The 24,499-nt window shown below is 44.5% G+C and overlaps 1 protein-coding gene across 1 annotated transcript; it reads right to left on the reverse strand.

Annotated features, from left to right (window-relative positions):
• Positions 1-1,431: 1,431 nt before the first annotated feature.
• c12h19orf25 (chromosome 12 C19orf25 homolog) lies at positions 1,432-17,593 on the reverse strand. Its single transcript, XM_028816617.2, has 3 exons — positions 17,470-17,593; positions 7,748-7,893; positions 1,432-2,859 (listed from the first exon to the last, which is right to left on the reverse strand). The coding sequence occupies exons 1-3, from the start codon at positions 17,520-17,522 to the stop codon at positions 2,663-2,665; spliced, it is 396 nt and encodes a 131-aa protein (XP_028672450.1). The 5' UTR covers positions 17,523-17,593; the 3' UTR covers positions 1,432-2,662.
• Between the last annotated feature and the right edge of the window lie 6,906 nt (positions 17,594-24,499).

Raw genomic sequence — 24,499 nt, forward strand, 5'->3', positions numbered from 1 at the left:
TGTTATATTGCAGCCATTTGCTAAAATCATTTAAATTAATTTTTTTCCTCATTAATGTACACACAGCACCCCATATTGACAGACAAAAAAAAGAATTTTTGAAATTGTTGCAGATTTATTAAAAAAGAAAAACTGAAATATCACATGATCCTAAGTATTCAGACCCTTTGCTGTGACACTCATATATTTAACTCAGGTGCTTTCCATTTCTTCTGATCATCCTTGAGATCACCTTCATTTGAGTCCAGCTGTGTTTGATTATACTGATTGGACTTGATTAGGAAAGCCACACACCTGTCTATATAAGACCTTACAGCTCACAATGCATGTCAGAGCAAATGAGAATCATGAGGTCAAAGGAACTGCCTGAAGAGCTCAGAGACAGAATTGTGGCAAGGCAGAGATCTGGCCAAGGTTACAAAAAAATTTCTGCTGCACTTAAGGTTCCCAAGAGCACAGTGGCCTCCATAATCCTTAAATGGAAGACGTTTGGGACGACCAGAACCCTTCCTAGAGCTGGCCGTCTGGCCAAGCTGAGCTACCGGGGGAGAAGAGCCTTGGTGAGAGAGGTAAAGAAGAACCCAAAGATCACTTTGGCTGAGCTCCAGAGATGCAGTCAGGAGATGGGAGAAAGTTGTAGAAAGTCAACCATCACTGCAGCCCTCCACCAGTCAGGGCTTTATGGCAGAGTGGCCTGTTGGAAGCCTCTCCTCAGTGCAAGACACATGACAGCCTGCATGGAGTTTGCTAAAAGACACCTGAAGGACTCTGAGATGGTGAGAAATAAGATTCTCTGGTCTGATGAGACCAAGATAGAACTTTTTGGCCTTAATTCTAAGCGGTATGTGTGGAGACAACCAGGCACTGCTCATCACTTGTCCAATACAGTCCCCACAGTGAAGCATGGCGGTGGCAGCATCATGCTGTGGGGGTGTTTTTCAGCTGCAGGGACAGGACGACTGGTTGCAATCGAGGGAAAGATGAATGCGGCCAAGTACAGGGATATCCTGGACAAAAACCTTCTCCAGAGTGCTAAGGACCTCAGACTGGGCCGAAGGTTTACCTTCCAACAAGACAATGACCCTAAGCACACAGCTAAAATAATGAAGGAGTGGCTTCACAACAACTCTGTGAATGTTCTTGAATGGCCCAGCCAGAGCCCTGACTTAAACCCAATTGAGCATCTCTGGAGAGACCTAAAAATGGCTGTCCACCAACGTTTACCATCCAACCTGACAGAACTGGAGAGGATCTGCAAGGAGGAATGGCAGAGGATCCCCAAATCCAGGTGTGAAAAACTTGTTGCATCTTTCCCAAGAAGACTCATGGCTGTATTAGCTCAAAAGGGTGCTTCTACTAAATACTGAGCAAAGGGTCTGAATACTTAGGACCATGTGATATTTCAGTTTTTCTTTTTTAATAAATCTGCAACAATTTCAAAAATTCTTTTTTTTTGTCTGTCAATATGGGGTGCTGAGTGTACATTAATGAGGGAAAAATTAATTTAAATGATTTTAGCAAATGGCTGCAATATAACAAAGAGTGAAAAATTGAAGGGGGTCTGAATACTTTCCGTACCCACTGTATAATAAAATATGCATCTATGATATATCATTAATTAAAAAAGAAGAAATTGGTATTAGTGGGCTCCTTTCAAAAAAAACGTTAGCGGGGCGCGATTAAAACTGTTATGAAAACTCGGGTCGCAAATACTTAAAGGTTGAGAAACGCTGGTAAAAGCCTTGATTCAGGTCTTGGTATTTGTGTTCAGAACGACCCTGAAATCAAAACTCGCACTTTACAAAGACATCACAAGAGCGTGGTGCTTTTATGTGCTCAACATCATCAGTAATGGAGTGTCTTTAAAAAAAGTACAACAATGAAAAGAGAAAGAATCACATTTGACAGAAACTATGACGCAAATGATATGATGGACACGAAGGAAATTCTAAGATCACTTGGAAAAAGCTTATTTCACCAACAGAGAGCTTAGCTGGCTTTGTTAGTGAGTGGCCATCTTAACGCTATTGGCCACATGACGAGCGTTAGAGCAGGCAGGGTTGCCATCTTACGATGTGCAGTTCACGGTTCATTTTTAATTTGCCCCTAGATGAGCTTGCAACACTAAACTACAAAGGTGCCAGGCAAAAAACGACCGCCTTACGCTCTCCTGAAACCCTGAGACAGACAAAGAGAAAAAAAAATGAAAACAAGACAGATTGAGCAAAAGTGACGTCAGGAGATCCTGTGCTGTTTTATTTGTGAACAAAGGACAATTCTTTGTATTCCTCAGATGCGTATGCCTGCTTCTGTAAGCGTCAAGTCTGAAAACAAATATAGTTTTAGAAAATAAAGCCCCATTGATTAACTGCAGCCAAGCCATTTCTGTAGACGTGTAAAGCGACATGTACTTCATGAATGTATATGTCATCGTGGACTGACGTCTTTCCTTTTCAGTCCACAATGTTAAGAGGTGGAATTTTGGTTTTGTGGCCCAGGAAGGCCAAAAAAATTTTTTTTTTAAATATTTCAATATCATGCTCGGCTTGGCCCTGCCACCTCCATTAACGTCTTTCCACGGGATGATAATACCGTCACCATTAAGGGACCAGCACAGCGACAAAAGTGCAAATCCTAAATTACCGATCTTTGTAAAGATTCCTCAGAGTGACTTCCCCTTGATGTCAACTGTGCTCTCCTCCAGCCGCCTGCCTGTTTCTTGAAGCTCCTGCCTTTTGGCGGCCACTTCTCCTCGCATCTGCAGCAGCTTTTCATTTAAGTCGTAGTATCGCCGGCTTTGTTGGTATTTCCTTTCCAGCTCACTGTCCATATTTGGGGTAGAAGTAGTGAAGGGCATCTCTGTGGAAGGAACAACAAGACACATCAAGATAATGGAGGGACGCAAGTTCCCATGATACCTTCTCGGTTTATATGATCAGGATCATACACACCAGTACCAGCCAGCACAATAATCCAGGACTTCTCTACACTCAAGTTCTGAATGTCCATGGCAAAAATTACACAAACGTAATAACTTATTTGATCTTAAAACACGTGGACAATTTTAAATTACTTAGTAAAGCGAACGCTGAAGCTCATGCTTTTAATCCAGACTAATAGCACAGCTATTTGTGCAATTCTAGTCAGGGTCGTTATGTTTTTAAAACAGACAGAAAACTTTTTTTATAAAATGAAGGTGCTGTTAAACACGTGCTGTGGACAGAGCCGGCTTGTGCCAGTGTTGTGGAGCGAGCAAGCAAAAGATACAAAACAATCTTTGACAAATAAGCAGGTGTTGTTCGAGCACGGTTTACAAACGTAAAAGGGCACGTAAAAAATACGGAACTTTAACCGTGTTGGGGTGATAGTGATCCGATATCTATTAACTATAATTAATTAATTGAAAAAATAAAATTGTATTAAAAATTGATACTTATTGAGACTTTAGTCTCCTTCAAAGTCCTCTCCATGTAAATGAATGCACTTGTCCCAATGGTTTTCCAACTAGTGGAAACATTTTTGGAATCGCTGAAGAGGAACGTTGTCCTATGTCTATAGTAATTTTTCTTTTAGTTCCTCCATGGTACAAAAACACTTTCCTTCAAGTTCATTTTTCATATGCGGGAACAAGAAAAAGTCGCACGGTGCAAAGAGCAGGCGAGAAGAGAAGGTGGCAAGAACTTCAAGATACACACAAGTCAATTCAAAAATCTTTTCAATAGTCTGACGACGATCTTCGTAAATTGCATTGTGAACTTTTTCAAGATTTTCATCCTTCCTAATTGCAGAAGGTCAGCCAGCTCTCGGTTGGTCTTCAAGTGACATTTCCACTCGTTTGAAACGCGAAAACCACTCGTAGACCTGAGTTTTACTTAAAGCTTCCTCTTTAAAAGCAGTTTTAGGCATCACTACAGTTTCAGCAGCTGCTTTCCCTAAGAGAAAACAGAAATAAACGCAGACTTGCTGTTCTGATCATAAAGCCCTTGAGCGAGGCCCTTAACCTGCAATTGCTCCAGGAGTTCTGTACAAATAGCTCAGTTAAGAAGTGAGGTGATGATTAGAGCAGCAGTATGATTTCATGCCAAGAAAGAGCACCACAGATGCAATGTTTGCTCTGAGGATGTTGATGGAGAAGTTTAGAGAAGGCCAGAAGGAGTTGCATTGCGTCTTTGTGGACCTGGAGAAACCATATGACAGGGTGAGGAAGTTGGGAGTGGCAGAGAAGTACGTAAGAGTTGTACAGAATATGTACGAGGGAAGTGTGACAGTGGTGAGGTCTGCGGTAGAAGTGATGGATACATTCAAGGTGGAGGTGGGATTACATCAGGGATCGGCTCTGAGCCCTTTCTTATTTACAATGGTGATGGACAGGTTGACAGATGAGATTAGACAGGAGTCCCCGTGGACTATGATGTTTGCTGATGACATTGTGATCTGTAGCAATAGTAGGGAGCAGGTTGAGGAGACCCTGGAGAGGTGGAGATATGCTCTAGAGAGGAGAGGAATGAAGGTCAGTAGGAACAAGACAGAGTACATGTGTGTAAATGAGAGGGAGGTCAGTGGAATGGTGAGGGTGCAGGGAGTAGAGTTGGCGAAGGTGGATGAGTTTAAATACTTGGGATCAACAGTACAGAGTAATGGGGATTGTTGAAGAGAGGTGAAAAAGAGAGTGCAGGCAGGGTGGAGTGGGTGGAGAAGAGTGTCAAGAGTAATTTGTGACAGACGGGTATCAGCAAGAGTGAAAGGGAAGGTCTACAGAACGGTAGTGAGACCAGCTATGTTATATGGGAAAGCAGGAGACAGAGCTGGAGGTGGCAGAGTTAAAGACGCTAAGATTTGCATTGGGTGTGACGAGGATGGACAGGATTAGAAATGAGGACATCAGAGGGTCAGCTCAAGTTGGACGATTGGGAGACAAAGTCAGAGAGGCGAGATTGCGTTGGTTTGGACATGTGCAGAGGAGAGATGCTGGGTATATAGGGAGAAGGAAGCAAAGGATAGAGCTGCCAGGGAACAGTAAAAGAGGAAGGCCTAAGAGACAACGTTTATGGATATGGTGAGAGAGGACATGTAGGTGATGGGTGTAACAGATCAAGATGCAGAGGACAGAAAGATATGGAAGAAGATGATCCACTGTGGCAACCCCTAACAGGACCAGCTGAAAGAAGAAGAGGATTTGTTCAGAGTCCTGGAGACCTCTGCCATCAAGCTGCTTCCCTCTATTAGCCATTCCACAGCTGAGTCAGCTCTGGTCCAGCCAATCCGACGATTATAGCACGGAGCAGAACTCAGTCCTACAAGCACACAAACTAACCCTGAATGTAAGAAATGTTACAAATGAGAGGAAACCACCCAGTCCATCAATGGCGACCACAGAGACTCCAAAGGGTGAAGCAGGCCGAGGTATCTTATGAAGCCATGGAACCCACCTGAGGAATCACAAACAACTGTGACGCCAACTGTCCCAAACAGTATGGTGCCCTGAAACGGGAAGTCAGTGTAGAAAAAGCGTGTGACCAAAAGGTATGAAAATCCCCTTAAAATGAAAGTCTGCAATGTGCACTTTAATCCTATCGGACTTGTCTGATTTGTCATTTTAAACTTGTGGAGCAAAGGGAGAAATGTGACTTTGTCCCAGACATTATGGAGGGCACTGTATTAGGAAACATTTCAAAGACCAAAGATCCAACTTCACATGCAGAGAACCCTTACAGAATGAAATGGTTTTTGGTAAAGCTCTAGTTCTGCGAGGAACCACACAACAAAGTAAGGTGCCATGTTAGAACTGCTGTAATATTTTTAAAGAGTTAAGGTCGATACTTTCAATGGCATTGTGACCTTTATGTCATATGCTTTCACTAAACTCTTTCCAGTTTCACCTTCACAGCTACTTGCTTGGCCATCAGTCATAAATATTCATACAGAGGATGAGTTTTGAGGAAGGAGCTGAGCCTATGAAGATTAAGAGGAGAACTGACTAAAGTGTTTAAAATTATGAAGGGAATAAGTCTAGTGAATCGAGACATGAATCTTTCTTTGCCAACAGATGCTCCACAGCTGCCGGACCCCACCACCCTGCCCAACACCCACTCCATGCAAGCATTGAACAGAGTAGCAGGAGAACACAACCCCTGAAGGACCTCAGAATCAACTGCGAAAAGCACAGAGGTTTTGCCTCCACTCTGCACAGCACTCACAGTACCAGTGTACAGGCCGGCCATGATATCCAGCAACCTCAAGTGGAGATCCTGTAAAGTCTCAGAATGTCCCACAGGGCAGCTCGATCAATTGAGTCGAACAATTTATGAAAAGCAAAGGCTGCAAAGAAACTCTGCCGATATTAGCATTTGCGCTCCACGAGAACCCTCAGTGCCAGGATGAGGTCGATGGTAGACTTCTTAGGTGTAAAACCGGACTGCTCCGGTCACTGGTAGGTGGGCAAGTATTCACGGATCCTATTGAGGACGACCCTAGCAAGGACCTTACCCGGCACAGAGAGCACTGTTATACCCCTGTAGTTGCCGCAATCCAGGCTATCACCCTTCCCTTTCCAGATAGGGACGACAAGTCCCGTTTTCCAGTCAGATGGGATGGCACTCGTCTCCCAAATGGAAGCAAAGATTGCTTGCAATGCCAGGAGGACAGCCTTACCACCAGCCTGAAGAAGTTCACCCTGGACCTTCGCAGAGTCAGTGGAGGCTCTGATCGGGGCTCGAGTGACTGAGTGAGGAGTCTGAGTGTCTGGAGTGTCCAGATAAAAACCAAAAGTCCAGGCCTTTAATGACCTCTTGGGCACGGCCATCAGCAGTGTGTCTGTCAGCGGAGAGAGTGTCGACCTCGTCAAGAGGTTTACTTACCTCGGCAGTGACATTCATGTCTCTGGTGATTCTTCCTGTGAAGTCAGTGGACGGATTGGGAGAGCATGGGGGGTCATGAGGTAGCTGGAAAGGGGTGTGTGGTGCTCCTGATATCTATGCAAAAGGATGAAGGTCCAAGTCTTTAGAGTCCTGGTGCTTCATGTCTTGCTATATGGTTGCGAGACATGGACGCTATCCAGTGACGAATACTGGACTCCTTTGGTACCGTGTCTCTTTGGAGAATCTTTGGGTACCACTGGTTTGACTTTGTGTTACTCATGGAGTGCTGAATGAGGCACATGACCTACATTGTGAGGGAGCGTCAGTTACGGCACTACGGCCATGTGGCGCGATTCCACGAGGGTTTCCGGCTTGCAGGACCCTCATTGTTGAGGACCTGAGTGGCTTGACCAGGTCAAGGGGATGCCCACGTAACACCTGGCTGTGGCAGATAGAGGGTCAATTTCCAGAGGGTGGGACTGGACCATGTGTCTGTCTGGAGGGTTGCCAACGAGGATCCCGAGCTGTTTTGTCATGTGGTGGGTGCGGCAACATTCTGTACCAGTGCATGCTTCCCAACCTGACCTGACCTGATCGAGATGGTGACTTTGAAATGAGTTTATCAAGAACATGGGGACAAAGTTGGAACATTGTGAAGAGTAAATTTCACACAAACATTATGAAGTCTTTCTTTACACACAGAGAACCACAGACACGTGGAATAAGTGACCAAGTACTGTGGTAGACAGGAGGACTTTAGGGACCTTCAAAACTCAACTTGATGTTATCTTGGAGGAATTGGATGAGCTTTGCTGGACTGAATGGCCTGTCCTCATCAAACTCTGTGTAATGTTCTAATATGTAAGGCACTAAATGTGTTTTGAAAGCACCTTCAGTGGTGTCCTTGAGCATTGTGAAGACAGGATCATTTGGAGATGTCTTTTCAATGTCTTCCTGGATTTGGGCTGCAGTTGGAGGCTCAGGGCGGGTTGGTAGAACCACACGCTTCTTTCCCTTGGAAGTCATCCGTAGACCACTAGAAAGAAAAAAAAACATAATAAGCAAAGCGATCATCTGGAAAAGTTTGGTTGACCGTCTCTCTTTTTACTTAGCGTTTAAATCTCTATGCCTGTATTTTGTGAAAGTGCCATGAAGGACAGATGGGTATGCAGGTTGGATGGTAAAATGACTTCTTGCCTGGCCAGAGGTATATAAAGGATAGAGAAGTGGAAGTCAGTGGTCACGAGCAGTTCCATCTCCAATACCACATGTGGCAGTGGTCTTCCCCATGCGTCTCAGTTATGTTAAATTATATTTTTTTTCAGGACCCTAACAACAGAAGGCAAGGAAATCCTGCCGACTACACCAATGTAAACACAGTAGCAGGCTCAAATAAAGGATTTAATTACATAAATATGAATCACCAAACATGCAAAAGCAACCAAGCACAATTATAATCAACTTGTTGACTGTCACTCATGGCCTTCCGACCCATCCAGGTGAAGTAGTGGGCTCCTTTTAAGCTGGACCTGGGAATTCTTCTGGGGGCCATAATGTATCCTCTTAGAAGCACTTCCCGGTCATACGAAAACCAGGGAGGTTCTCCTCTGAAAGCACCATCTAACAACACCTAGAGACCCCAACAGCGCCAGACTTCCGGACTCTAACATGGGGGGGGCGCCTCAAGCGGACCACTGCCACCTGTCGTATGGGTGACGGAACTGCTCCTGGCCTCCAGCTTCTGCTGGTCCATTCTTTATATACCTTTGGTCAGGCAAGAAGTAATTTTGCTATCCAACTGGCATACCCTTGTCCTTCATGGCACCTACAATTATCAGCTCATGACAACGTCAGAGAATATTAAACCAATCTGATGCCAATCAAGACAGACCAGGTAGCAGCAGCAGCCCACTGTAGGATTGATTTCTTTGTGGCATAAGACAAGTATGAAGTTGAATGTTTCACTAGTCATTAACAATCAGGGGACTTGTCAATATTCTTCATATGGTAACGTTACAGAAGTCTACACGTATAGAAGACATTTCTGGTATGGCACCAATAGAACTGTCATGTCAAAAATGCTTCTGGTCACCACAGTTGACTACTTTGCTTACAAAGCTATGTGTGTTTCTGCAATAAAGGGGGTGCAAGGGGGGGTTAGTATCCAATGCACTGTCAGTTTTGGACCCCAGTTCACCCTTAGAAGATACACTTTTTTTTTTTCTTGGCCACTTTATTTTATTGTGTCAATATTTAAATATACTATCTAAAGAATGTATTGTAAGTGCCAGAGAGGAAGGACAGGCATCCTGGCCGGGATAACGGAAGGAATAGTAATAGAATATAATGGACAATAATAGAATGAACAGGTGAACGGGCTCATCGGGAGCAGGTCATTCCCCGACACGACAGGTGGCAGTGTCCCGCCGACCTAAACCCGTGCAGGACACCCACAGGTTGTCATGGCAGTTGAAGTCCGGAAATGCAGCCCTGTCTGGGTCTTTTGGGAGGAGGACTGCCCCGTTTTCCACACAACCCGGAAATGCTCTGGGCGACCTGGACAGGAGACTTGAAGCAATTCTCAAGTCGGGTTAAAAAGGAAACCCGCTGCCTTATTTGAATCGAGTCCAAGTCAGGAGGCAGCAGGCAACACTCAGAAGAGGGGACAGGAAGGTGACAAATTATATCTATTTATTGTGGCTTATTACTGGAGAGAGGATTGTGTTTAAAGGTGCCTGTGTGAATAAATCTCTCTATTATAATACAAAAATCCTGGGACAAGATGAGACATTTTAGCCTGGGAAGAGATTCTTTCATGTCCCGTGAGATGAGACATTGTGCCTAGAGATTTAACCAAGCCCAGGGCCGGAAATAAAAGACAAAGAGTAGATGACAAAGCAGAATGTCGGAAAGAATTCAAAAATGGAGCGATACACATGCACAGCAGGTTACAGATATTGGAAGTGCTAAAATTTGAAAGTCTCAAAAAAATTATAGTAAAGATGGCATTAGCGTTAACAAATTATTACTCGAAGTAACAGAACAACGAAAAGAGATCAAATATATTGTTCGGATTTAAACTTTAAGTCGGAGAATTGTAGATTGTCTAATTCGTGTTGACATCAGGGAAAAGTTGTGTTTCTTCCCAATGAAGAGGCGTATCCGTGAGAAATAAAAGTTTTGCTGTTTGGTGAATGCGAAATCCACATACGCAGGCGGCAGAGATGAGAAATGGCTGGCGCATAGTGCAGGCCAGGGGGGTTGGCGAGCAAAGCCCCCTAGTACTCTTTATTCATATAACGTGTGGTGTTATACTGTGTCTTGGGTTTGGGGCTCTCTGGCACCCCTTGTGGTTACAGTATCCATTAAAATGGTATACAAACTAGGGCTACGCCGATGGTTGATGATATTGTCTAATGACAACTGGCTGGACACATCGTTAATGTAAATAAATATCGTTGATCGCCTCTAAACATTTGCAGAAATTTTCTCAAAGTGCCAAACTGCAGCCGTCACTTTCTTTATTTATTTTTTTTTAATATCTTGCCTGCCTCACAAGTAAGCTGTCGGGTACTCGTATTCCAGCAGGAGGCGTTTGTTTGTTTAAGGGCTCGTTTATACTTCACGCTCAGAACATATACGCGCACGCATCATGGCTGCCACGCCTTCCCAGTGTCCTCTGAGCAGGTCATCAGAAATTAATGCGACGTGTGCGGGGGCTGCAGTACCAGCAAAAAGTTTGGCGGCTCAGTGTGATAAAAGTCAGAACGTGATGTCAGAGTCTCTGTTTACTATCTACATGTTACAGAAATCCTACGGATCCTACGGGATTAATGTGCGCGCTTTGATGTTTGATGAATGGTTTGATGTGGTCAAGCAAAATGCCGACATACAAATGAAAAAAGTGGTGCTTTTTATATCCAAGCGTTGCATATACCCGATCGTAATGACATGATACATTTTAAAAGTCTCACATACCATCTTTTGTGCCGACTTTTTTCCTGGGGCTTCCTTCCTGACCTGACAGCAGTGGCAAACAGCAATAGATCACCACACTGAGAACATTAAATGTATGATATTCCAACTCTCTGCACATTTCATATACTTAGATTTATACTTGATATCACTTTCATGATGAAATGCATTAGATAGATAGATAGATAGATAGATAGATAGATAGATAGATAGATAGATAGATAGATAGATAGATAGAAATTCACATTCTTCAGCAGCAGCATACTGATACAATAAATAATATTAAATTAAAGAATGATAACAATGCAGGTGAAAAACAGAAAAACAGACAATAACTATGTATAATGTTGAATGTTAACGTTTACCCCTCTGGGTGGAATTAAAGAGTCGCATAGTTTGGGGGAGAAACGATCTCCTCAATCTGTCAGTGGAGCAGGACAGTGACAGCAGTCTGTCGCTGAAGCTGCTCTTCTGTCTGGAGATGATACTATTAAGTGGATGCAGTGGATTCTCCATAATTGATAGGAGCCTGCTGAGTGCCCGTCGCTCTGCCACAGATGTTAAACTGTCCAGCTCCATGCCAACAATAGAGCTTGCCTTCCTCACCAGTTTGTCCAGACGTGAGGCGTCTTTCCTCTTAATGCTGCCTCCCCAGCACACCACTGCGTAGAAGAGGGCGCTCACCACAACTGTCTGATAGAACATCTGCAGCATCTTATTGCAGATGTTGAAGGACGCCAGCCTTCTAAGGTAGTATAACCGGCTCTGTCCTTTCTTGCACAGCGCATCAGTATTGGCAGTCCAGTCTAATTTATCATCCAGCTGCACTCCCAGATATTTATAGGTCTGCACCATCTGCACACAGTCATCTCTGATGATCACTGGGTCTATGAGGGGTCTGGGCCTCCTAAAATCCACCACCAGCTCTTTGGTTTTGCTGGTGTTCAGGTGTAGGTGGTTTGAGTCGCACCATTTAACAAAGTCATTGATTGATTATACTCCTCCTCCAGCCCATTCCTGATGCAGCCCACGATAGCAGTGTCATCAGCGAACTTTTGCACATGGCAGGACTCCGAGTTGTATTGGAAGTCCGATGTATATAGGCTGAACAGGACCGGAGAAAGTACAGTCCCCTGTGGCGCTCCTGTGTTGCTGACCACAATGTCAGACATGCAGTTCCCAAGACGCACATACTGAGGTCTGTCTTTAAGATAGTCCACGATCCATGCCACTAGGTATGAATCTAATCCCATCTCTGTCAGCTTGTCCCTAAGGAGCAGAGGTTGGATTGTGTTGAAGGCGCTAGAGAAGTCTAGAAACATAATTCTTACAGCGCCACTACCTCTGTCCAAGTGAGAGAGGGATCGGTGTAGCATGTAGATGATGGCATCCTCTGCTCCCACCTTCTCCTGATATGCAAACTGCAGAGGGTCGAGGGCGTGTTGAACCTGTGGCCTAAGGTGGTGAAGCAGCAGCCTCTCCATGGTCTTCATCACATGTGATGTCAGAGCAACAGGCCGAAAGTCATTCAACTCACTAGGACGTGATACCTTTGGGATTGGGGTGATACAAGATGTTTTCCAAAGCCTCGGGACTTTCCCCTGTTCCAGGCTCAGGTTGAAGATGCGCTGTAGAGGACCCCCCAGCTCCGATGCACAGACCTTCAGCAGTCGTGGCGATACTCCATCTGGACCCGCTGCTTTGCTGGAACGAAGTCTCCTCAGCTCTCTGCTCACTTGCGCTGTTGTAATTATGGGTGGGGATGTCTTTCCTATGCTGGTATCAGCAGAAGGATGTGTGGAGGGTGCAATACTCCGAGGTGAGAGTGGGTTAGGGTGGTCAAACCTGTTAAAGAAGTTGTTCATTTGGTTTGCTCTCTTCACGTCTCTCTCAATGGTGGTACCCCGCTTCGAGCTGCAGCCAGTGATGATCTTCATCCCATCCCACACTTCCTTCATGCTGTTATTCTGCAACTTCTGCTCCAGCTTTCTCCTGTACTGCTCCTTCGCCGCCCTGAGCTGGACTCGGAGTTCCTTCTGCACGCGCTTGAGCTCATGCTGATCACCATTTTTAAAAGCCCTTTTCTTCTGGTTCAAAAGGCCCTTGATGTCACTTGTAATCCATGGCTTGTTGTTAGCATAGCAGCGTACAGTTCTTACTGGAACTACAATGTCCATACAGAAGTTGATGTAGTCAGTAGTGCAGTCAACAACTTCCTCAATGTTCTCATTATGAGATCCCTGCAGGATATCCCAGTCTGTAGTTCCAAAAAGTTCTCTCAGAGTATTCTCAGCCTCCGGGGTCCACTTCCTGAATGATCGTGTGGTTACAGGTAGGACTCTCACTTTTGGTTTATAGTGAGGCTGAAGCAGAACCAGGTTATGATCTGCTTTCCCCAAGCGCAGGCAGCGGGGTGGCGCTGTATGCGTCTTTAACGTTTGCATACAGTAAATCAATAGTCTTATTTCCCCGGGTGTTACAGTCCACATACTGGGAGAATGCAGGTAATGTTTTGTCCAGCGTCACATGGTTGAAGTATTAAAGTATGTATGTTACATTTTACAGATAAATTTCACTTAAATAATGAATACTGTTAATAATTACACACATGTGGTACGACACGGTGGCGGAGCGGTAGCACTGCTGTCTCTCAGTGAGTCACATTGCTGGTATTCCCTGCCTGGAGTTTCCATTTTTCCAGCTGGGTTTCCACCATGTGCTCCACTTTCCTTCCAAAGATATACAGATTTGGTGACGCTAAAATGACGGCAGTGTATGCGAGTGCTTGTATTCACCTTGTGATGAGCTGATGCTCCATCTAAGGATTGTTTCTGCCTCGTGCCCAATGCTTGCTGGAATGGACACATCCCTGGATTGATGGATTAAATCATTAAACATCCTTTTCAGAGATAAGGGGTCATCGGAATTTAACGGGCGTTCCATGCAATTCACAACACAGCGAAGCCGAACCTGTTCTCACCGTGATGATACCTTGCACTGCCACCTGGTGGATTCTTCCAGATTTACTTAAAGTACATGCACAAGTATAAATAGTAAAACACTTGTGTAGCAGGAGCGTCCGCTGGAGCAAACGGCGTGTGAAGTATAAACCTGGCCTAACAGGACTGCACAACAGTTGAGGGGCAGCAGCAGGCTGATTACTGCGTCACTCACAGAGTTTCAGCGGGAAGTGCCACCGTGGCGCTGGCAGACCCCGAGTGCTTGAAGTGGGCCAGAACCAGTGGATTTCGAAGCTTCAAGGCGACCCCCTTTAGCGGCTGACTCAGCATCTGTTTTGGCACTGGCCAGTACGAAGGTCAGCAGCCACTGGATTTCAGCCTGTGAATGAATGAGACTCCCGCAAACAATCACTGGACTGTGTGTCTCTCTATGCAAAGAGACAAAAGGCTTCAAAACGGGAGCTGGGCAGGCCGCAGGAACTGAAAGGGTCAACGACCAACGAAGAGAACTGAAAGGAGCAAAAAGTGGGCAAGTCACAATAGTGAGATGGTGTGCTTTGAGGCCAACTGAAACACCAGAGCAGCACTCAGGGCCTTCTCCATGGCCATAAGGCACAGAGGTAGCGTTGTGGCTCAAGGATCTGGACTGGAAATTTGAAGGTTGCCGGTTCGAATCCTGGCAGTAACAGAAAGAATGCTACTTTGCTGACACTAGATAAAGTCATTCAGGCTTCCCAAATGTCACCGGCACAACAGACTGCACTTGTGTGAGAATAACAACACTGCCAAGCTAATCAGAGAGTGAATATGCCAGCAGCCATGCCACCTGCACTTCAGAAGAGGTCGTGCACCTGAAGGTAAAGATGTTCAGGCATGGCCAGTACTTGAATGGGAGACCAACCAGGAAAAGATTGGCTTGCTGCTGGAAGAGATGTTGGGGAGGCCAGCAGGGAGCGCTTACCCTGTGGTCCGAATGTGGATCCCAATGGCCCAGTGCAGTGACGGGGACACCGAGCTGTACAAGTGACGCTGTCCTTCAGATGAGACGTAAAACTGAGGTCCTGACTCTCTGTGGTCATAAAAGATCCCTGGGGGTTCTTCGTAAAAAGCAGGGGGTATCCTGATGTCTTGGCTAAATTGCCCACCATAGCCTAGTCATTCTGGCCCCCTTAATCATCACCTGTCTCTAATTGGCTATCTCCTTCATCACCTAACAGCTATAGAGCCTACTGGAGTGAAAATGGCTACCATCACATCATCCAAGTGGATGCTGCACATTAGTGATGATTGAAGTGGCTCCCCACTCACTGAAGCACTTTGAGTAGCAAGAAATACGCTATACAAATGGAAAATATTGTAATTAATATTTGATTTGATATAGTTTGTTAATCCCCAAAGGGAAATTGTCTTTTTACAAGAACTTTTGGAGGTCAGAGTGCTGAGTCAGCCATTGTACAGCACCCCCGGAGCAATTTTCAGGTTAAGGATCTTGCCGTTGTAACCCTTCTGGCAGTAACAGGATTTGAACCAACAGCCTTCCAGACATCAGCACTGATCCTTAACCACAGAGCCGCGACTTCAAATAAAAATCACTCCTAGCATCAAAGCAGCTTCTCAGTGAGATCAGACCAGACGGGCTGGCCTCCTCTCCCGATGCACATCAGTTAGCCTTGGGCACCCATGACCAGCTGTCCCTCTTTAGCCCACTTTTGGGAGGTCCTAAGCACTGCAAACTGGAAACACCCTAGAATATGTCCTTTAAAATGGCAGTCGTATTGTGCAGTCAGACATTCTGAGGAGGACAAACTCCTTCTGAAGTGACACTGGAGCACCAAACCAGTGGCAGAAGCTGCAGATTTCATTTTGGTTGTTTGATGCGTTAGATTTAAACATTTGCATATGCTAAATATTCTGTTCTAGTAAATCTCAAGTAGGATGGATGGAACATAACTATCCATTATCCAACCCGCTATATCCTAACTACAGGGTCATAGGGGTCTGCTGGAGCCAATCCCAGCCAACACAGGGCACAAGGCAGGAAACAAACCCCGGGCAGGGCGCCAGCCCACCGCAGGTCACACACACACACACCAAACACACACTAGGGACAATTTAGAATCGCCAATGCACCTAACCTGCATGTCTTTGGACTGTGGGAGGAAACACACGCAGACACGGGGAGAACATGCAAACTCCACGCAGTGAGGCCCCGGGAAGCGAACCCGGGTCTCCTAACTGTGAGGCAGCAGCGCCACCACTGCGCCACCGTGCCGCCCTAAGTTATGTTCTTGTGTATTATTTTCAATTGCTACCAAATGTACTTCATATCGCTGTTGCATACTTTCTTATTTTAAGTGTTGGGAATATGACATTCACGAACCGGTGTGTTTACAAGAAAACCAGACAATTCAACAACTTCTTCTTTCGGCTGCTCCCATTAGATATAGATAGATAGATAGATAGATAGATAGATAGATAGATAGATAGATAGATAGACAGACTGCGGTGGGTTGGCACCCTGCCCAGGATTGGTTCCTGCCTTGTGCCCTGTGTTGGCTGGGATTGGCTCCAGCAGACCCCCGTGACCCTGTGTTCGGATTCAGCGGGTTGGGAAATGGATGGATAGATAGATAGATAGATAGATAGATAGATAGATAGATAGATAGATAGATACTTTATTAATCCCAAGGAGAAATTCACATACTCCAGCAGCCATTAGGGATCGTCATAGCGGATCATCTTCTTCCATAACTAGGCAATTCAATGAAAACTTAAAAAACTGAATCATGCCATTCATATTCAATTATACAATTCACAAATTCAGAACTGTAATGCACTTCAGCATCAGTCTGTTATGGTTTGCCAACTTCATGGCCTCTCACCAGGGCCGTCGTAACATATGGGAACTGACCAGGGGTCCACCATGTTTCTGATGCTGACGTATGTTTCTGTTTTGCTATCAACACGGGGGTCCCAGCACACTACTTTCCCAGGGGACCAATAATGCTGTTAAGACAGCCCTGACATTCACCCTTCTTTATGGGTTATTTATAAGTCAACTGCTGAAAAGACTGTCTGTTACTTGTTTTCCTAAGTCATGACAGTTAACGTTTCCAATAATTCACCCTGCACGCCACCCGTTCCACGCTCCAAGTCACAAGTCCCCAGTCTGCCGACATCGCACCAACCCCCCCGGACTACGCAAACTCCGATTGACATTATCCACGATCGCTCGTCGAGGCTTATTCAATCTCCCGAGTGCTACCATATCCGCGGACTGCCGAGGCCCGTTAACGATGAGCTCTTCGCGTTCATTGAACCGACGGAGTCTTGATTGAAAAACGTGGCTTATTCAAAGGAAGATTACTCGGTTAAATTTCGATTTCATATGCGCTTAAACACCCGTCAAGAAAGTGTATGAAACACATTCACCATTAAAACGGTAAGACACAGCTAATACCCGTTCATAGAAATGCAAAATACAACGAAAACCGAGCTGGTTTGTTTGTAGCCGATGCTGTTTTGCTGCCTGCCACCTCGCTGCTCCTTTTCGGTTTCTGCCCTGACAGCCGGCGCGACGTAACGTCTCCCACTTTGCTGCGAATATCTTACACGGCATTTAAATGACACCCATCCCGCATTCGAGTAAATTTACTAACGAACAATAAAAATCTTACTGGAAGGTGCGTCTGGAGGTGGCTCGGGGGGACACACACCAAGAAGTAAGCATCTGCTTGTCCGATAAACACTTCCAGTCCAACGCGCAAGCGCCACAACTCTGCGTAGGACATTAATCGGCGAAAGCGAGCGTCCCCGGGTCACGTGACGTCGCGGCGACGTTAACTTGGATCGTTTTTTTTTTTGCTTCACTGAACATGACAAAACTATTTACAGCGGTCGAAAACATGCGTATATCATAACGAATTATAATATATCGTTGGCGACATTTATTTTGTTAATGTTTTACAATGAAACGCATGCATAGTTGCATGGACAACTAAAACAAATCCAGAGTTTATGACAGTACCGACTCGTTCAAAATCTTCATTTGTTAAAGCGAATAAGTCTAATTCATCACTCAAATTAGGTACGTGCTTATGTCTGCTGTAACAGAAATAGATGCCATTCTACATTCCATTACATTACCTGCATTAAAATAAAATAGTGTAATAGAAAGCATATCCACCTGAAAGACAGGCGTTGCTGGTTGGGGTGATCGACAGCAAAAACGTTTATAGGTGTATTGAGCTCTGCATTCCAGGGACCCCGGAGACATTCTCAGTGCACCTTACACGCCTCGGAAGGCTCAAGAGGGCAGATGGAGACTGGACAGTGCTCCTCTCTTCTCGCTCCAAAGCTGTGGAAGAATCTCCCATTATCTCATGGTACTGCACCCAATGTCTTTTAGCTGTCTCTTGAAAACGCACCTTTTCATTAAATATTTTGGATCTGCTTAGCTCCTCTTCTACAGGATAGCTGCTGCTGCACTGATAAAAGTATGTAGCATTCCGATGTTTGTTATAGTCTAGTTGTAGGTTTAATAATGTCATAGTTCTACTCTCTTGTGCTCGCCTTTTTATCTTCTTCTCTGTTGCACCCTCCTACTTGTATGTCTTATAATTTGCTTTGTAAGTTGCCTTGCAAAAAGGCGTCTAATAAATCTCTTTATTATAATAAAAAAATGTTGGGTTGAGATGTCATCTTCTCAGAAGACACTTTAACGGCCTGCGAGACAAGGCAGTGAGACAAAAGGACAGCTGCTGTACTGGCTTTTAAATGATCGACGCACAGCAAGACAAGCAGAATACGCACCTCGGCAGCAGCAAGCCAGCAGCTGATCCGTCCGCATCTCCTTAGCGTGCATTCAGCCCCCCTTCACAACATGAGCAGTAGAGACACAAACTGGCTGGCACATAACGCACCCCGGGGAGTCCGGGGGGTTGGTGTTGTTGGGCGAGTGAAGCGAGCAGGGGGCACAGCCCCCTAATAAATAAAATAAAATTAGTCAGAGAAGAAACCCTGGCCAAAGCAAAACAAGATATACAGACACTTGCCCTTTTCTTAAGGTAGCTAAACTAATTTCTGTCCATCTAGAAGTTACTCCCTGTTGGACATATTCAGTGTTAAAGTTCACAGTGGACCGTCTATTGAAATGTATTTTGTAACGCATGCAGTTACAAAAAGGCATTGCATTTTTCATTCCAACAGATGGTGCATCAGACATTACCACTGCTTTTACAATTCCCATATTAAATAGCATGTCACAGAGTAACTGTAACCGGACAGACACACAGATACACACACAAACTCTTGCCCTTTTACTACAGTGGATAAGCCAGTTTCTTGCAGATGATACCAAGATAGGTGGATTGGCAGATAATCGAGAATTCATTACAACAGACTGAGGGACTTGGACACCAGACAGGCTTGGGCAGATTTGTGGCAGATGAAGTTTAATGTCAGTAAATGTAAAGAATTACACATAGGAAGTAAAAATGTGAGGTTTGAATACACAATAGGTCTGAAAATCGAGAGTCCACCTTATGAGAAGGATTTAGGAGTCGTAGTGGACTCTAAGCTATTGACTGCCAGATAGTGTTCAGAAGCCACTAAGAAGGCTTACAGAATGTCAGGTTATATAGCGCCTTGACGTGTGGAGTACAAGTCACAGGAGGTTCTGCTCAAGCTTTAGATAGATAGATAGATAGATAGATAGATAGATAGATAGATAGATAGATAGATGAAAGGCACTATATAATAGATAGATAGATGGATAGAAAGGCACTATAGATAGATAGATAGATAGATAGATAGATAGATAGATAGATAGATAGATAGATAGATAGATAGATAGATAGATGTGAAAGACACTATATACTTTATTAATCCCAAGGGGAACTTCACATACTCCAGCAGCAGCATACTGATACAAAAAACAATATTAAATTAAAGAGTAATAAAAATGCAGGTAAAAACAGACAATAACTTTGAATAATGTTAAAGTTTAACCCCCCCGGTGGAATTGAAGAGTCGCATAGTTTGGGGGAGGAACGATCTCCTCAGTCTGTCAGTGGAGCAGGATGGTGACAGCAGTAAAACAAACTGGTGAGGCCTCATCTGGAGTACTAAGTGCAGTTTTGGTCTTCAGGCTACAAAAAGGACATAGCAGCACTAGAAAATGTCCAGAGAAGAGCGACTAAGCTGATTGAGTAGATTAAGAGGTGACCTGACTGAAGTGTTTAAAGTTATGAAGGGAATTAGCCCAGTGGATCGAGATGGTTATTTTAAAATGAGTTCATCAAAGAACACAGGGACACAGTTGGAAACTTGTGAAGGGTAAATTTCACACAAACATTAGGAAGTTTTTTCTTCACACAGAGAACCACAGAGACACGGAATAAGTGACCAAGTAGTGTAGTGGACAAGAGGACTTTAGGGACATTCAGAACTTGACATGATGTTATTTTAGAAGAATGAAGTGGGTGGGACCGGCAAGCTGTGTTGGGCTGAATGGTTTGTTTTCATCTAAACTGGTCTAATGTTGTAATGGGGGGGCTGTTGGAGGCTATCCCAGCTAGCATAGGGCACAAGGCAGGAACATGCCCTGGACGGGGTGCCCAGGAGCAGGGTGTGCTGAGGTCACTGCAGCAGCACAAGGAGCCCAGAAGTAAAAACAAAAAACGCTCACTCCAAGAGGAAGAGACGCTGACAAGGAATCAGCAATTTAGCAAAACTTCTTTTGGAAAACAAGCTTCCAGCAAACAGAGTGTCTCAGTAGAAAGCTGGTACACGGTGCGTAGACTGGACTTCACACTACTAAAGGTTGTATCCTCCACTGTTATGTTTTTAACAGAGGGTGGACTGTTTTTTTGTATTTTTAAAAAAGATTTTCGCTCCTGATATTTTTAAATTCTTGTCTACTTTTTTTCTTGGTGCATTTTATACTGTCTGGTATAATACAAGTTACTGTTACATTTCCTAAAATTTCTGCCATGTCTTTCATTGTGTGCTTACTCACCGCCCAATTTAAAGAATCTTGTGTGCTACTATCAGTACATCTCAGAAGTCCTCAGTCTCTTTGTAAAAACTGGGTGGCGTAGTCAGATATTTTAACTGTGTCTAGGGTTAGATTATCTGTAAGAGTGACCAGACACCCGTCACACATACGTCATTGCTGGTCTCACCACTGTCTTAAAAACCTTACCCTTGACCGTTGCCTTAGTTTTTCGATCATATAACACTCCTGATACCTTCTTCCAATTGGTCCATCCACTCTGCACTCTATGGGTTTTCTCTACATCTCATTTTCCATCTCGGTCTACCACTGATCGTACATATTTAAACTTCTCCTCTCTTTTCAGTTGTACCCCTTGCAGGCTAACTTATGAATTCTGATCATTGCTAAACCATGAATATTCTGTCTTTACGGCTGCACTCGGGTCCCAATCTGGGTGGTTTGTCGTGTGGTGGATTCAGCAATGTGCTTTATCAGTGCATTCTCCCAACCTCCTCTTCCTCCTTTTTCCTATTTATTGTCAACACTCTATCTTGCAAAGCCCTTCTGCATTTGTCCAACTTCCTCTCCACTTCCACTTTAGGAGTAAAGCATTTTATCATATTTTTCTAATTTAATAAACTACTTTTAACTTCACCTGGATTTGGGGGGTGGGTTTGTGAGCTGTCCTAACAAGGTAGAGGCTGCTAGAAGAGCAGAGATCGACACGCACGTCCCAGGAGAAGTTGAATGTCTTGGAAACGCTGGACAACAAAGAACTTGTTAAAACATATTGATTTCATGGCGACAGAATAATATTACTACAGTATAAAATTCTTGTACAATGCAAATTCGATCCATTTATGCCAGGGCTTCCCATGCTGGAGTGCCCACACCATCTGGGGGTGCAGCAAAGAAGGAAGGCTGTGTTGCAATTCATCAGATTTGAGTGAGGTGCGACTGTACCTTGGTGCAGTCGGTATCTTGCAGTGTCTTTTCATTCATAGGCCTTTTATCAGTTGTTGCTCCTGTCCTATGATATGAAAAGAATCCAGCATTGGGCATGCGATTGTCACCTGTGATTGAGCGCAGAAATGTGTGTTCTCGCGGGTTCCTTGCTGCGGGCGGAGTGTTCATAAAGGTGAATAACTTTGAATTTGAGAATGGAATTTGGACTTTGAAGTGATTTGTAGAGAAGGGTGAGGTTTGGTATTGATTTCTGTGCAAGCCCTGATTGTGAAAAAACGTCACTGATTTTGAGGATTGATTGACATTTTTTCCAGTGTTGCAATTGGGACTGAATTGGACGCAACACCTGATGCTTGTACTCAGCCCATCTCTCCTGCTGGCGGTCCATTTTAACTGTGTGGGGCATCTCTATTAGAACTGTGTGTTGCATACAATACAAAAGCATGCAGGTGCAGATTGTCTCAAAAAGGCTTTTATTTCGGAAAAAACAATCCTGCCAAAAACTCACCTTCTATCCCCAAACACTTTGCGGCAAACAACAAAACACTGTCGTAATATGTACATATTGCAAACATAACATTACGGTGCAGGTGTTATCGCGTGGACAAAGCTTGTCGACTGAGTTTTATTGCTTAGCGATGCATCAGCACCTTTTGCTTCATGGGGGTCTCCAATTGGGCAGCACGGAGACGCAGTGGGTAGCACTGCTGCCTCGCAGTCAGGAGACCTGGGTTTGCTTCCCGGGTCCTCCCTGCGTGGAGTTTGCATGTTCTCGCCGTGTCTGCGTGGGTTTCCTCCGGGTACTCCAGTTTCCTCCCACAGTCCAAAGACATGCAGGTTAGGTGCATTGGTGATCCTAAATTGTCCCTAGTTTGTGCTTGGTGTGTATGTGTGTGTGTGCCCTGCGGTGGACTGGCACCCTGCCTGGGGATTTGTTCCTGCCTTCTGCCCTGTGCTGGCTGGGATTGGCTCCAGCAGACCCCCGTGACCCTGTAGTTAGGATATAGCAGGTTGGATAACGGATGGACGGGGGTCTCCAGTCCCACAAACCCCTTGATTGTTGGTTGTGTATAAGTTCCTTGTGCTACTTGATGCTTTGCAGAGATACCCCAACCCCCTGGATTATCAATTGAGTGTCTAAATTTCATGGGGGACACATTTAGAAGATTATGGAGATTTATAAAGATAAATTTAGTTCAAGTTGTTCATCTGCAGTATTGTATGCAGGTCAATTTGCGGTTCAAAAATTAAAAATTGGACTTCATCTTCAAATGTGATATTACTTTTGTAGGTGGTGAAAACATAAATCGAACATTTTCTAGGAGTGCAGGACATAGAAAAGGCTGGGAACCACCAATCTATGCGGAGAAGCCATGCACTGTCATCTGAAGATGATTATGCTTTTTGGCCACAGGGAAAAGGCAGCTTTGCAGTAGCGATGAGTTGGATACATCACAATCAAGCATTTCTGGAATTATGACCAAACTTTGAACACCCTTCCCATGCACGAGGTAATACGCAGATTTATACATGTCCCCACCACTCCGCGTGAAGTTAAAGCAAGCTGCATTCATGCAAGTCAACACGCATGTAAAGATCATTGCCCAAGTGTGGATGAGCACACACAAGTGAATATCACGGGCAGCATCACAGCATCAATGCACATGTAGTCAGGGATGCAAACTGTACTGTAGTAGCCAGCATATTACCCTGATGATGGGTGGGGCTGGATGGATGATTGATGGCAAAATGTCAATACACTGAGCTAGAGCCTGCCCCCTTAACGTTGATGAGTGAAAGTAACAACCTTCATTTCGGGGCTTATTTCATGCTGCATATGGTGTCAATTAAATAATAAATGAAAAAATAAATAAACAACAATATTTCATGACACGATTAACTATTAATACTTCAATAAACGCTACTAGGGCTGCTTGTGACTGTGCCAGTCAAATCACAACTTTTCTTTCTTTTTAATTTTCTTGCTTTATAGTCGTTCTGGTGTGTGTTCAGCCCAAAGTGAATGTGCATATTTATTTTTTTACGTATTTACTTGTCTGACTCTTTATGTATGTATTCATTCATTTGTTTATTTAAACAGCTTCTGTGAAAAAACAAATTTTCCCCTAGGGCCAAATTAAGTTCTTACCTTTCATGTTGTTATTCTTTATTTATTGTTAGTGATTTTACTTATTTTAGAACATGCAGCTGATTACTGTAACAGAGCAAGATGCAAAAGACAGGACGATATGGAAGAAGGTGATCCGCTGTGGCAACCCCTAAACGGGAACTGCTGAAAGAAGAAGATGTGATTTTATTTATTTGCGTATTCATTTATTTTAGTTTATCCAAAATATTTCTCCATACCCCGCAGCGCAGTGCCCCCTCCGCTCGGTGCCCCAATTTCACTGCCACGCGGAGCTTGACTTTACGCAAATAATTAATTTGCATAAATAGGGGCGTGTCGCCGTACTTAAAAAGGAACGGAACTAGCTCGCCGCTTAATCCGTGCGCATGAAACAGAAAACGTACAAGTTTTACGAAAACAGGTAAAATAACGCGTGTAGTGCAGTCCTTCCAAGCAGATTAACAAGCGATTACGTTTACCGTATGTCCACGGCGGAGCCACAAGGCGCGTCCAGATCGATGCTGAGACTTACCTGCCGCGTTGCTTCCTGGTTGGCCGCGCCTCTCAGTGCTGCCTGCTATTGGCCACTCGTGCTGTCAATCACACGTCTTCTCGG

Source organism: Erpetoichthys calabaricus, chromosome 12 (assembly GCF_900747795.2).
Source record: "Erpetoichthys calabaricus chromosome 12, fErpCal1.3, whole genome shotgun sequence".
NCBI classification, from domain to species: Eukaryota; Metazoa; Chordata; class Cladistia; order Polypteriformes; family Polypteridae; genus Erpetoichthys; species Erpetoichthys calabaricus.

Coding starts and splice junctions, on each gene's coding strand:
- c12h19orf25 (XM_028816617.2), bottom strand. CDS start 17,522: ATGCTTACTTCTTGGTGTGTGTCCCCCCGAGCCACCTCCAGACGCACC. Junction 7,894..17,469: donor ACCTCCAGACGCACCTTCCA/GTAAGATTTTTA, acceptor TTTTCTTTCTAG/TGGTCTACGGATGACTTCCA. Junction 2,860..7,747: donor GCTCAAGGACACCACTGAAG/GTGCTTTCAAAA, acceptor TTCCTTCCACAG/AGATGCCCTTCACTACTTCT.